General features: G+C 44.9%; 1 protein-coding gene across 4 annotated transcripts in view; it reads right to left on the reverse strand.

Annotated features, from left to right (window-relative positions):
• FLNB (filamin B) overlaps positions 1-14,883 on the reverse strand; it is a 112,739-nt gene extending 97,856 nt beyond the window's left edge. For all 4 annotated transcript variants that reach the window (XM_048857363.2, XM_048857362.2, XM_048857361.2 and 1 more), the window contains exon 1: positions 14,335-14,883. In XM_048857363.2, coding sequence (XP_048713320.1) covers positions 14,335-14,779 — 445 coding nt within the window. In that variant the 5' untranslated portion in view covers positions 14,780-14,883. The remainder of the gene's footprint in view (positions 1-14,334) is intronic.
• Positions 14,884-15,300: the final 417 nt, after the last annotated feature.

Below are 15,300 nucleotides of genomic sequence, written 5' to 3' on the forward strand. Positions count from 1 at the left end.
TGTTTACCACTACAAAAGGTTCTCTTTCCCCCACACATCCCACTCTCCTGCTGGTAATAGCATATCTAAAGTGATCACTCTCCTTACAATGTGTATGATAATCAAGTTGGGCCATTTCCAGCACAAATCCAGGTTCTCCCCACCACCCCCACAAACCCACTCTCCTGTTGGAAATAGCTTATCCTTGTGACCACCTTAAGGCTACTAGTACCAGCCATATGGCATTCCATTTTAGATCTCTCTAGGTTTGGTCAAAGGGCAAGATGTGATTTTTATGAAGATTGGCAATTGCCACTGCCTCTCCCTAGAAGAGGTTTAGTCTATAGCTAGCAGAGTTTGCTATTTATGAGGAGTTTGGCTTAGGATCAGGCACAGAAGGGAGAGAAGGACTAAGTACAGAAATGCTGTGGTGATGGGAGTTTTGATCATGTCAAGTGCTTCTCAAATGGCAACACAACTCCATGAGCTCCCTGGCTTCTACCACTTTCTATGGGATAGCCAGCTATACAAAACCAAGTTCTGTGTGCTACTTTCCCACAAGCCTATTCTCCCAAAAAAGTTACTTGAAGTAACTCAAGTTATTGATTTTTATCCTGAAGATAAGTGGTTGGTTTGATTTTGTACCCGTTTCCATCACTATCAGATTAGCTTGAGCCTGGTTTATAGCATGACAGTGCCCTTTAAAAATAGCCTTAGAAACACTAGCATTAGGTGTCCCTTTAGGAGTAGGCTACAAAGCAAGAGCAGCTGATTGAGTGTTCTGGTTAATCTGAAGTTGTCTGACTAGGGCTCTTAACATGGGTGCTAGAGTACAAACAGCAAGATACTACACCCTGTGCCACTCAAGGTATATCTACATTGCAATTAAAAAAACAGTGCTAGCCCACTTGGGCTTAGGCTAAAATGGATGTTTAATTGCATGGAAAATGTTTGAGCTCAGGCCAAAATGTTTGGCCTGAGCTCTAGGACCCTGTGAGGTGGGCCGGTCCCATAATACAGGGTCTAGCCTGAGCCCAAGTGTCTACATTTCAATTAAATAGCCCCTTAGCCTGAGTTGGCAGGCAGAGACCACCACAGGGTTCTATCTGCAGTGTAGACACACCCCTCAGTGTATCCTGTCCCAGCTTCACTGGCAGTAGGTCAGCTTCTACCTTAGCTTAACTTTGAGGCTTCCAATTGGTCAAATTAAATATTTCATATTTAAGTTGCTAATGTCAGTGCTCATGCCATGCATACATGGCACAAAAGATCTTAAGATGGATTGATATTTGAACCTCAAATCACTGAGTAGATGGTAATTAATTTAACCCATATCTACCTAACTCAGTATATATAAAAATGGGGTGTAAACATGTTTGTCACAAATTAGCAAAGAGGGTGGCTTCATTGTCAGCTATAGAAATAGCTGATAAAAGCCCGAAAGTTAAATAGTAAGTGTTCCCACTCCACCCAGGTTCAACAGAACAGCTTGAGGTTTTTTTACTGCAATGAGAGCTGGAAGCTGTTCTGACAGTCTGTGGTAAACCACAAACACCCCACCCCATGCACATGCAGTCTGCAATAGTAGGCCACTGATCGGGTGTAACTGTTACATGTTAGAAGCGGCTTCCAAATATAGCTCAAAAGTTACAGCCCTAGATGAATTTGTTCTATTTGTTCACAGGAGGTGTATGCTGGAATGCAGCTTATCAGTGCATTCTTGGCACAACTGAGTCAGTTTATTCAATGACAAAGGGCATGACAGGAAGTGGTTTTTAGAAGTAATCCACCCATGGCAACAGGAGCTCTACTTGTCTGCTGTGTACTGGAAAAACAGACAGCAGTAGAGGTCTAGAAACAGCTAGAGTGGTTAGCTCCTTCAGATGGTCTAAATGGCACTTGTCTAATCAGCATGCAGCTGAAAGGCAGTTGGGAACATCCTTGGAGCAACAAAAACCACCACTGTTAGACATCAGAGCTGACTGCTATAAGTGAACAAGCCATGTCCCCAAAAGCTGAGGGCTAAGAGCCAGCTGCTTTTGCTTCCTAGTTCTACTTCTAAAGGAAAGTGAAGAAATAGGTAGAGCTAATTACCTGGGATAGCCAGCTTGCCACCTCCCTTCAGGTCACACAGGCTCTCAGTACAGAACTGGATTTACACTGCTTCCCTCAGAAGCTCCATGGTTCACTGAGAGTGCCATAACTATATGGAGACCTTTGTAGCCCATGTGCGCACCAGGATCTCAGTTGTCAAGAGTTCCTTAAGGACTGCCATTCTGGGTGGTTAAACATTTATTTTTTACATAATTTTAAATACCATAACAATGTAAATTATGAATTGACAACCTGTATTAAGGCCTGAACTATAATCTATTAAAATTGTTTAAATTAAAACTCAAGCAGGATATACAAAATCCCAGCAGTAAAGTCCAACTGAGCTGGTGTAAGTCACTGGCTAAGCATGTGGAACCAGTCTGAAGTGTTACCATGAAGCCAGCCTTTGACAGCCCTAGCATAGATAGTGGTCATTTCTGATTATTCAAGTTTAATTGCTTCTTCATTCAAAGTAGAGAAACCAATTTTCCACTGCCAATCTAGGATTAGAAACTAGGTGTCAGAATGAGAACTACTGGTTCTCAAATCTTGAAGGACACTAGTGACCAGAACTGTTTCTGGTCACTAGGTATAGTTTAGACTTAAAGCATTAAATGCAGGACATTACACAAGTTTAGAAGCCAGCATATTTAAGCTAAGGTAACTAAGCCCTGTTTGTGCAATGTAACAATGCCAGTCACCAACCCAGGCATCTTAATAGCAGCCATAGTGTAAGTTAAGAAGAATTCTTCCATCAACCTAGCTATGTTTATACCAGGCATTAGGCCAGCTTCACTAGCTCTCAGGGATGTAAATTTTATACCCTGGAGCAATGTAGCAAGGTGAACTTCAAACTCAAGTGTATACCCCCAGTTAGCAAAAAGTAGAACCAAGTTAAATCTTCTTAAAGAGGTTGAGTGCAAGTCAGTTTCCTGCTTTAATCACTCCAACCTGTTGCCACCTCCACTGAGCCATAAAGTTATGCAGCAAAAGTTGTTTTAGCTTTGCAGTTCCTTGGGTAAGTAAGAAATGGTTCTTCAATTACTTCAGGTCATGAATTTACTGTTCATCACTAGCCTAGTTTGAATTTTGATCTAGTGCTCTATACAGAGATCAATTCCTTCTCATTCGGAGCTGTTGGATACTTATGCTTGGTCTAGACCAGGGGTTCTCAAACTGGGGGGCAGGACCCCTTAGCGGGTTGCAAGTTTATTACATGGGGTGTTGCAAGCTGTCAGCCTCCACCCCAAACCCTGCTTTGCCTCCAGCATTTATAATGGTGTTAATATATAAAAAGGTGTTTTTAATTTATATGGGGGTGCTCAGTGGCTTGCTATGTGAAAGGGGTCACCAGTAAAAAACGTTTGAGAGCCAATGTTCTAGAGAACATTACTGTGGCTCTTTGGCCATGTACATGGATAAATTCTGCCTCCTTCTCAGGCTGGCCACCCCTGGTCTAGACTACATGCTAGGTCACTTGGTGTGATTTTTCATACCCCTGAGTGACAGTTATACCAACCTTAACCCCCTGTGTAGGCAGCACTACATCAGTGGGAGAGCTTCTCCTAGTGACGTAGCTGATCTCTAGTGGAGCTGGAAAGAAGCCAATGGAAGAACTATCAGCTTAAAGAGCCTTCACCAGATGCACTACAGCAGTGCAGCTCCAAGTCTGTAGAGGAGGCCTGCCCATAGCAAATTCAGATCCTGCATGTACAGGAAAATTATCTTGCTTCCTCTACCACCCCTAGAAGATTGAGGAGGAATATTCTTTAATCCCCTGGTGTCTTCAAAAGGATTTGATACAATACTGAAGTGGGACTGCATCGTACCTTAAATCTTTCCTCAACTGCTACATTTACATGGAGACCTGAGAGCCCTGCAATAGGATTATTAGTGTTTGATCCCCAAAGGTAGTGTTATGGTGAGAAAGTCTCTGCATCACCTTTGCACTAGTCTATACCTGCTGGGCTGTTCAAAAGGGGTCAGGGCTCCTCAATGTTTAGTACAATACATTTTACCAAGTAAAATTTGTCTGCTAGTAAGCAGACATCTGCATTCCCAAAGCACGTTAGGAGATTTAGAGACAGTGCTTGTGCATGTGAGACTACTGGAAGTCAATATTAGCATGTATAAGTTGGCCAAGATGAACAATTCATGCATTTAAGTAACTAGCATGTTAGTCTTCATTATATACTGTATATGTACACTTACTCTAATAGAGGTCAAATCAGAAATAGTGGTCAGAAGAGACCAATTCTCTGTATAAGAGTTCCTGCACTATAAGAGGAGATTCCTACATGTTGGGTAGATGTTGAAAAACTGCAACAATTCTCCAGGTGTAAATAGTTGACCTTGGTGTCAAAATTTAGAGTGCCATTAGGCTATGACAGCATTGCCCAGTCAGCTACTAGAAATCCTTCTGGACAATGTGGCAGATGCAAAAATCCCATTCAAGTATCCTAAGCCCTAGGGGTAATGCCAAGAGGTTTGTATGTAGATTTGAGGAACTGCTCTTGCTTGTAAGAAGCCAGGAAGAGTGGAGAAGTGTCCTCTATTTTTTGCTTGTGAAGGAACCAAGTGTAGACCTTATAGAAGTCTCCATATTAAATCCTAGCAATACAAGCAAGGCTTGAGAGAGACTTACTCTAGCACAGCTGTTAGTCTTGATTCATAATACTAATCCTAGAGTTGCAGTTTTAAATGAGAAGTTCTTAGTTGATGGCAACCATTAGACTTCACCTGAGAAGGAGCTGAAGCAAGACTTACAGTGCTTAGACTAGGTCAGCAGGCGTTACCAGATGACTCAAGTGAAAATTCAGTGAGATCACATGCAAAGCACTATGTTTTGGAATAATCAATTGCACAAATTCAAAGTGGGAAATGACTGCCTAACTATGAAGAAAAGGTACAGCAGAAAAGGATCTGGGGAATAGAGCAGATCACACTAAATGTGTGAGTGTAACAGTGCTGCAAAAAAGCAAACATTCTGGGATGTATTAGCAGGAGTATTGTAAGCAAGATGCAAATAATTCTTCCACTGTATTTATCAGGCCTCAAAACTGGAGTACTGTGTCCTGCTCTGGGCACCACACTTTGTTAAAGATGGACATATTGGAGCAACAAAAAATTCAAGGTCTAGAAGATGTGACCTATGAGAAAAGATCAAAAGAATGGGATTTGTTTAGTCTGAAGAGAAGACTGAGGTGGGACATAAGTCTTCAAGTACATTAAAAGGTTGTTACAAGAAGGGTGACAAGTTGTTCCTATGTTTAGCTACCCCTACAGCTGGGAAGTTTTTCCTAACATCTAACCTAAGTCTCCCTTGCTGCAATTTAAGTCCATTACTATGTATCTGGTCTTCAGTAGTTGAGAACACATTACCTAGGGAAGCTGGGCAATGTCATTGGATGTTTAAGAACAGGTTAGACAAGCCTGTCAGAGGCTATCTAGGTAATATTCAGTCTTGCTTCACAGCAGTGAACTGGACTAGATCTATCAAGGTCCCTTCCAGTCCAGCATTTCTATGACTAAACAGCCACTGTTTTAATTGACAGCCTTGTTCACTTAGTGACAAGAAACAGGTGCTTAACTAGCAACTCAATGCTACTAGATTTTCTATTGGTGCAAGATGTTTCCTTTAAACTTTATGTACATGAAAACTTTTCAGTGTCTTGATTCACTTCAGATTTGCAGGCTTAACAAAGTAATGGTGCCCTAAATGTGAACTCTCCTTTAAGAGATGGTCTTGTCACAGCTTTCAGCCTTAGGCCACTGCTCCCAGGAAAGCACCCCAAAACCCCATGGTCACAAGTAGAAGGAAAGAGAAGCTCAGCTCCTTCTATACTGGAAGACAGTAGTCCTCCAATCCAGTAAGCAAAGCTCATCTAGACAGCTCTTTTCCCCCATAAAAGATTTTAAACAACTTATAGCATAATGTAACATCCCACATTTGGCTTTGTACCATCAGATATTCTGTCCTGATGGAAGTCTAACCAGTTTTTATAGGAAGAGGATATGAAGTAGCAGGGACTCATCCCCACTTTTACCTACTGCATGGCTAGCTATGGGTATGCTTGAAGCCATAAAAGGAACATAAGCAGTTTTGTCTGTGGTCCCAGTTCCACCCCCCTCCCACCCTTGCTGTAGCCCATCCCTAGGAAATGGGATTGACACCACTCAGGAGACAAGCTGAGAAGTATTACTCTTCTCCTTGTGCCCAAGAGGAGTCTTTAAATCTGTTTAATTTTCTGGTTATCTTACTGGGAGTCATGGGTACAGCAAGTTTAACCCTGTAGATACAATGTCTATGTCTACTAGCACTGAACTCTAGCTGACCCATATCTGGTGTCTTCTGTCTGGAGTTCAATTGTACAAGTCCACTGATTGTTCTGTTCAAGTACCTTAAAAGCAACTCAGATTTGAGGGCCCTGTTGTCAGTGCCTAGATAGCACTTCTGTAAACCCACCATCTCACAAACTGAGAAGTCATGGGTAACCATACAATGGGAAGCATTCCATGCATGGGACAAACATGTCCTCCAACACAAGTGCATGGCCACTTAGTTATGGCTAACAAAGACTCCATAACGCTACAAATACACATGCTAATAAGCAAATTTGAGTGTTCACTGTGTCTGCTTAGTTTATTTGTGGGCCAAGTAGCAGAGATTCTCCCTCCCACTGTTTGAGTTCCTTTGATCCCAGGCTAGCAGTGCACTTCAGAGTAGTTTCCAGAGGGTGTGGAACCAGCTATGGTATACCTTTGTGAAGTCTATTTTGGATGGGAAAATAATTCAGAGACAAGCAATAGACACTAAAACATAAGTTTGAAATAAACAACTGAGGAGGAGCATCCACACCAGGTGGACATACAAGACTGAGCAAATGGAGGTTGCCATTGACTGTCAGTTAACGGTGAGGAAAGAGTTTTCTACAAGGAAAAGGATTGCACAGTAGCCTGTCTTTCAGAAGGAAACTTGTTGCCCAAGGGAGAGGATTACATGGACAGACTAAGCCAGGGTTTCTCAACCCATGGGGTGTGACCTAAAATTGGGTCACTGAAGTGTTTCAAAGGGTCCTGCCCCTCACTAATCCTGCAGTAGTAGCTCCCGCAGTTCTGGTCCCATGGGGCTGGTTGGGCTCAGCTGCCTGCTCCAGGTGCTGCACAGGGTCACAGTGCTGCTTGTGTTTGGTCCAGCTGCCTTTTGTCATGATGGGGAGCCAGCCAAGCCCAGTTGGAGTGAGTGGTACTGTGACTCCATGCAGCTCAACATGGGAAGCAGGGAACTGATCCCAGCCAGTTTTGTGGGACAGGAACCACCACTATGGCACACAGGGTGCTTGTTTAGTATATATTCTATGTTGGGGGGAATGGCTCAAGCCCTAAAAAGTTGATAATCACTAGAGTAAGCCACCTTAAACTTTAGAGGACCTTTCAGGTTAGGGTTGAAGTCTGGTGACAAGGCAATATGGGAAGCTTTTGCTACAAATTGCATATGTCAGTAGCTGTAGAGTACTTCAGTGTTAAAAACCAAATTGTATTGGCTTTGTTTCACCAAGCCTGTGTCTTCACTGTAAAAAACCCTCTTAAGTAAAATAAAGAGTCACTGTAAAATCTTGGAGGCCCCCTCCTTGAAGTTTACACTTTGAGGCAACTATGCCTCTCAGCTAAGTCTCCAGTAAGATTATGTTCCTTATCCTGTGCTAGAGGCTCCTTTTTAAGCAGGGAGACAAAGCCTAAGTTTTAGTATATAAACTCCAGTCTGTTGGACAGTTTAGTGTGGTTACCATCACTAATCCTGGCAACTTGACACCAAGTTGATCAGTTTTAATGTAACCTGTTAAATGGAATTCACTTATGGAGTCTTCCTCTCCTAAAGTTGTTCTGTCAGCATCTATTGCTGTGCTGCGAAGGCTTCCAACAGTCATTACTGACAAACCCAGTCCCAGCAGACTGGCCCATAAGACACTTTTGCTCAAGCTTTTGTTTGAATGCAGTTCTGGTCCCATAGATTAAATCTAATCAGCCTCTCACCAAGCCTTGAATGAAATCCCTCTCCTTGTCCCTGCTATGCAGCATTTTGTAATTGGCACCCAGCACAATTGCTTACATCTGCACAGTAAGCATCACTACATTTAGTAGCGGTTAACATTTTGGGCAGATTGTATCCTCCTGCAACTTTAGGATAAAATCATAAAGTTATCCAGTCAATACACCCTCAACCGCTACTCCAACAGGCTTTCATTTCTACCTCCAATACACACCAGAATGCACCCCAAACTCCAAAATTGCACTCTAAGCAAAACAAGTGACCTCATGCATTTGAGAAGGCAACACAGCCTTAGTGTTGTTGAGGTACAATGAATATTGAGCAACACAATTGCTGACATGTTTTAGGAGTTGTCTGGAAGACAAATGTCAGATACCCTCCTGATAATGTTTAGTCAGAAAGCTTTGGTAAAGTATCCTCAAGCAGAGATCAGCTTGTAGCAGATATCACAATAGTTTTCCTGAGTAGCTTGATCTGATTTCTGCAAGCTCAGTGCTTTAGATCTTAGCATTAGAGTTCTTTAGGAAGTCTATTTACATAGATCTGTGCTTGCAATTTAAGGCCAATATTTGCCCAAGTGCAGTTTTCACTTCAGTGCAACTAGTAGGTTGTCTGAGGTTTGACACTTATTGGAAGTAAAGTGACTTCAGTTAGTAGGTATTAGTTTGTTGGTTACCAATTTTCTAGAATAGACAACATTATGCTTCTGTCAGCTCAGTTGCTTTAGACCTCACAATGTCTGCTTGGAGTGTCCTTCTCTTCAGGTTTCAGAGTAGCAGCCGTGTTAGTCTGTATCCGCAAAAAGAAAAGGTGTACTTGTGGCACCTTAGAGACTAACCAATTTGAGCATAAGCTTTTGTGAGCTACAGCATGCATCTGATGAAGTGATCTACAGCTCACAAAAGCTTATGCTCAAATTGGTTAGTCTCTAAGGTGCCACAAGTAGGCCTTTTCTTCTCTTTAGGAGAGGGTATAGTCAAAGTTGCTCACTTCAGCTAGGGTAGAATGTTCAGCAGCACTTCTATACAAGTGAGGTCTGGCTTGAAGACTACTTTAAGGGGATGGACCATGAAGTTCAGGTAAAGAGATTGAGGGTCCACAGCCCAAGTTCATTTTCTGAACTTGTGCATATACTGCCTTGTCTCATCTGTTAAGAACATTAAGCTGTAGAACAGTTTGACAGCTCTGGGGACTTAAGGTCTTTATGTAACCTGCACAGGATGCTCAACATGGTAGAACCTTGCAGTATGGATTGTGTTGCTGCAGCACAGTGCTCCAATCAGTAAGGAGACATGAAAACTGAGCCTGCGCAAACTAGTCAGTTCACTGGAACATTGCTGCTCCAAGCTAGCATAGTTCAAGGGAGCGCCTATGGGCAAAAACAATATAGGTATAATATTGATAGGACAGGGATGACATTTACAAAAATGAAGGGAAGTAGCTTGCCTAGTTTTAGAGGAGGCCAGTAGCCAAAATAAACTGTTTGCAGTAAGGTTTCTTAACCCTCTGCCACTGGAAAGTAGGATGGAAAGATGATCTGTCAACAAGTGAAGTTCAAGCATCAGCTAGGTTTGCACAATTACCAGAAAGTCATGAGTGAATAATTAATGGCTTCTTTAATCATTTCCCCTACCTAGTAAGCTATGGTGCCAAATAAAAACTTATGTTTCCAATTAAAAATGCAACCAGGCATTAGACTTAGAGTATTTTTCTATAATGTCTAGTAGTTTATAATAAGGGCACTATACAACCCAGTTTTAACACTCAATTTTAGTTCTATGGACTTTCCTGTTAGAACAGTGAGCAACAGCATTGAGTCCAAATACTACATAAGTGCAAGGAGAGTTTGATATTTAGAAGTCAAGTTAGATTTTCTTGCTCCTTTGAGAGACAAAGGTATAGAAGCATTGTTTACCTTGTGCAAGATGCCTTATTCATCCTACTTCACCCACAGTTCACTGAAGCTAGAACATGGTGGGGGATTTTTAGATTAATCCCTCTTCAGCAGTATCATAGGCATATGAACTACTGGTTTCCAGATGTGTGTATTGTGACTAAGCCTGAACTGTTATCCGTTTGGAAGTTACCCATTTCATAAGAGTATTACACTCTTGCTTGAAGGGTTATGTTTTAGTTGCATGCCAACAAATTGAGATCCTATGCAGATTTCATCAGTATAATCTACATATTAGACCATGAACTGGCACTTCATAATGTAGTCACTCAAGTATGATGCTAATTAAAGCAAGCTGTATAATTTTTACAGAGTCACCAAATGTGTATGCTAGCTCCCATGTAATTAATCTTTTTCTTTCCTTTGTCTTATCATTGTGTTCCTTGTTATGGAGTTCATTACTCTCATGAGTCTTATTGACAAGGTTTCCTATAAAAGTCATGCACAACTATGAAGCCTTTAAATAAACAAGCACATTGTTCAAAAAAAAGTCTAATCTACCATGCCATAGCTAGCAACATGAAATTTTCCAATGTTCATTTGCAACTTAAGATAGTGAAGTATCACTACCAGACAATAGTGAATTAAGACTTCAAAGTTTGTTCAGTTGAGGAATTTATGTTGGTCATAAAGTGTCAGCCTGATATTTTAGATTATCTGGTTTGATTACTTTTGAAGCAACATTGTCAATTTGCAAAAAGAAAAGGAGTACTTGTGGCACCTTAGAGACTAACCAATTTATTTGAGCATGAGCTTTTGTGAGCTACAGCTCACTTCATCAGCTGTAGTTCACAAAAGCTCATGCTCAAATAAATTGATTAGTCTCTAAGGTGCCACAAGTACTCCTTTTCTTTTTGCAAATACAGACTAACACGGCTGTTACTCTGAAAATTGTCAATTTAGTGAGCTTGAGACCTGTCAGACTCAAGACCTTGTCTTCACTAGGGAAGAAAGCAGAGTTAAAATCCTAGAGAAGACAAGGCAGTTGCTTTCATGTGACAAAGCCATTAACAACCACTAACTCATCTGAAAGCAAATGGTGGTTTTCTTTAGGATCTTAATTCATTAGAACTTGCATTTAAGTCACCTTTGTTCCTAGTGAAGGATCACCCTGCCCAAGCATTGCTGGTTAACTCTACAGCAGCTAAACACCAAGTATAGCTCCTAAGAGGTTTAAGAAAAATGTGCTTTATGCCACATTTGAAAGATTCCAGCTATGCCCCCAGAAAGAACTACTGGGGATTTCAGAAGATTAAGGTCTATAATGAGGGGGAGTGGTCAACCACAGCAACTTCCACCTATTCCTCCTTCATAATAAGCTTCACTGAGAGGAGTTCCCTTCTCTTTGGGATAGGCTTAATGGAGACAAATAAGGTTTCTTCCCTCACCCTGCCCCTCCAGCCCTTCCCTCTTTCCAAACTCTTCCCTGCCCCCATTCAGGCAGACCACTAAACAAAAGTCCTCTACCCATAGTTCACAAGGGTAAGAGACCTCTCTTTCAAGAGCTGAGCAGCTGATAAAACTTAACCTTCTGATCATTGGTCGGTCAACTCCCACCCCTCTAGTCTCCAGAGGTCATCCTGGCAGTTACAGGCCAGTAAGCTTAATTTCAGAAGCAGGCAAACTGATTGAAACTATAAAGAACAGAATCAGACATACAGCTGAGCACCATTTGTCAGGTAAGCAGTTTTTGTAAAGTGAAATCATGCCTTGCCTATCAGAATTCTTTGAGAGTCAATACACAGACAAGGGTGATCCAGTAGATCTAGTGTCAAAGGCTTTCCAGAAAGTCTACGATCAAGGTCCCTCAAAGACTCTTAAGCCAGGTAAGCAAACATAGGATAAGAGGGAAGGTCCTCTCATGGATCAGTAACTGGTTGAAAGTCACAAAACAAAGGATAGGAATAAATGATCATTTTCAGACTAGGAAGACGTAAATAGCAAGGTTCCCCAGATATCTGTACTGGGACCAGTATTGTTGAATATAAGCGATTTGCAAAAAAGGTATAAACAATGAAGTGAGTAATTTTGTAAGTCCAAAGCAGACTGCAAAGTTACAATGGATCTCAAAACTGGGTGTCTGGACAATAAAATGGCAGATAAAATTCAATGTTGATAAATGCAAAGTAATGCATATTGGAAAATATCAACATACAAAATGATCTGGATCCAAGTTACCTGTTACCACCCGGAAAAGATCTTGGCGTCACTGTGGATAGGTCTCTGAAAATGTATGCTCAATGTGTAGTCAAAAAAGCTAACAATGTTAGGAAAGGGACAGAGAAAATAGTGCCACCACATAAACCTATTTATGTTCACATCCTGAATACTACATATCCCATGTTCTGGTCACCCCACCTCAAAAAAGATTAGAATTGGAAGTAGTACAGAGAAGGGCAGTAAAAATGCTTTAGGGAACGGAACAGATTCCATAACAGGAAAAATTTTAAAAAATTGGACTTCAGTTTGGAGAAAGAGAGAGGGGATAGGAAGAGGTCTATTAAACCATGAACGGTGTGGAAAACTTGAATAAGGCAGTGTTATTTACGCCTTCACATAAGAACCAGGAGTCACCCAATTAAATAAATAGGCAGAAAGTTTAACACAAAAGGAAGTACTTCTCCACATAGTCAACTTTTGGAACTCCTTGCCAGGGGATGTTGTGAAGACCAAACACTATAACCATTCAAAACAAATCAGATAATTTCATGAAGGATAGGTCCATCAATGGCTATTAGCCAAGACGATCAGGGATGCAACCCCATGCTCTGGGAGTCCCTAGCCTCAGATTGCCAGAAGCAGATAGTGGATGACAGGGGATGGATCACTTGATTGCTTCCCCCCCCCCATTCCCTCTGAAGCACCCGATATTGGCCACTGATGGAAGACGGCACACTGGGCTAGATGGACCACTGGTCTGACCCCATATGGCCACTCTTGGGTTGAGCTGCAAGGAAACCATTAGGCACTCCATGCCCACAACCATGTCATCTGGAGAGTGACCACTGGCTAAGGCCTAATCAACTTTGGCATCTGGAGCATCCATCAAGTCCTTGAGACGAGGGGGGAGTATGTCCGAGGCTGTTCAATATAACACCTTAGTGTTAAGGCCACACAACTCCAAGTCTTGAGCAACACTGCCTATCCAGGCACCCTTTGTTATAGGGGTGAGCATAACATCCAAACTATAGTCACAACCCAAGAGCAGCTAGCTGTTCCTTTGCTAGCATTTGCCTTCACTTCAAAAGGGCCAGAGGTCTGCTCTGTAGTTTTGCCAGTTAATACTGTCTATAGCAAGCAAATGAAAGATCAGTGATGGCCTTAGCTTGTTTTCAATGGAATCAGCAGTGGGACCTTCATTAACAGCATAACCCCTGCAAAGCACTCAAATCACAGCAGCTGAGAGAGTGCCTCTACCTGCAGGGACAGATGCAGCACAGCAAATCCTGTCTTCCTGAAGAAGGCAGACAGTCTTCACTTTCCCTATGGGTAGGAATAGGCCTAGCCATCCTCTGGCCAGGCCGGAGCCCTTAGGGTAGGCAAAGTTGGGGTTTAAGTCTCATGGAGTCACATAAGGCAGCACAACTGTGCCAGAGCACCCTGGGATTTAGCCAGAACTCCCCCCACACCGAGAGCCACAGCACAGATTTGTTAGAGACCCTGGTAAAGGCCCCCTGCCTTGGTAGCTGCCTCTAGTCAGCACTAGGAAAAAGCAGCCAGATGAGCTGGTTTGGCAGCCACCAGCCGAGCCCCACACACCTGCCTTGCGAGTGTCAGCTCGGCTCCTCCTTGGGGGCCCGCCCAGCCACCGGGGACAGGCTCCACCACACCCCAGCGCGGGCTCCCGACCCAGAGGGAGCCCTTCCCCTGCCCAGGGTCACCTCCAACACCGGGCAGCCCAGGAAGGAGGGAGCAGTGCAGCGCCGGGGAGCAGTGCAGGCTCCTGCGGGCAGCGGGAGCCTGGTCGAGGGGGCGGACACAGCCCGGCGGCCACACGACCGCCCTGGCCTCTGCTGGCCGTGAGCGCACGGCCCTAGCCCGCAGCAGGAGCCAGCGAGCGGCCCGAGAGCCGCGCCAGCCGCCGCAGAGGTGCGGGCCGCCCGGCTAGGGCGAGCGACACACCCCACGCCCGGGGGGGGCGAGCCCCCTGGCCGACCCGCCGTCCCAGCCCGCGGTCGCCCGGCTTGCTCCCTCGCCACGCCGGGGCGCGCGCGCCTGTCCCGGGGGAGGGCTCCCTCCCCCGGCCGGCCGGACTCACCGATGGAGACCAGCTTGATGCTCTCCCGCTCCAGGAACTCGAGCGCCACCGAGACGTTCTCCAGCTGCATCTGGCGGAAGGTGGGGCGCTGGTGGTACTTGCGGTACATGCGCTTCTGGCTCAGCACCTCCAGCAGCGCGATGAGCCGCAGCCCGTCGCTCAGGTCGCTCTGCAGGTTGCCGATGCGCTTGTTCACGCAGCGGAGGTGCTCGTTGCACCAGCGGGTGAACGTGTTCTGCTGGATGCGCTTCCAGGGCGCGTCCTCCGCCAGGTCCTTCTCGGTCACCGGCATGTCTGCCTGCTGCTCCGCCTCGCTGCGGCCCGCGGGCGGCGGCTGCTGCTGCTGCTCGAGCCGCCGAAACTGCAGGGTCTGGCTCCGCGGGCTGCCGCCGCTGCTCCAGCCTCTGCCGCGAGCGCCCTGGCCCCGCGCCTGCGTGCTGCTCATGCTGGGGCGGCCGCCCCGCCCTCTCCGGGGGATGAGCGAGCAGGCTCCGCCCGGGCGCGCTCCCTCCTCCTAGGCGGCGGCGAGCTCAGTGCCAGCCAACAAACCTGCGGGCAAAGGGGCAGCGGCGTTAGCAATCCCCCGCAGGAAAGGTCCGGGCTCCCCCTCCCCTATACCGAGGCCCCACCTGTACGTACTCCGAGCTGGGTGAGGCACCTGCCTGCTCCCCGGGCTTTAAATACTGTCCGGGGCTTGGGCCCCGGAGGGAGGAGCAGCAGGCGGCCAGAGGTGAGCACAGCTGTGCCGAGGTCAGAGAACCCAAGCTGTGATTGCAGCCCCTTATCATATCATTAGGAATCGGGGTCGTCAACGCCTCCTACCTCGCCCTCGCCGGAGCAGGATCTTTGTCCCCTTCAGCTGCGTGAAGAACGTCTGCTGCTTCGTTACCATCTAGCACTGAGATGAGAGACCTTCTGGTGCCAACTCTCCTAACTAGCGAGGAGGGAAACGCCCTCACTTTGCAT

The sequence above is a fragment of the Caretta caretta genome, chromosome 7 (assembly GCF_965140235.1).
Source record: "Caretta caretta isolate rCarCar2 chromosome 7, rCarCar1.hap1, whole genome shotgun sequence".
NCBI lineage: Eukaryota > Metazoa > Chordata > Testudines > Cheloniidae > Caretta > Caretta caretta.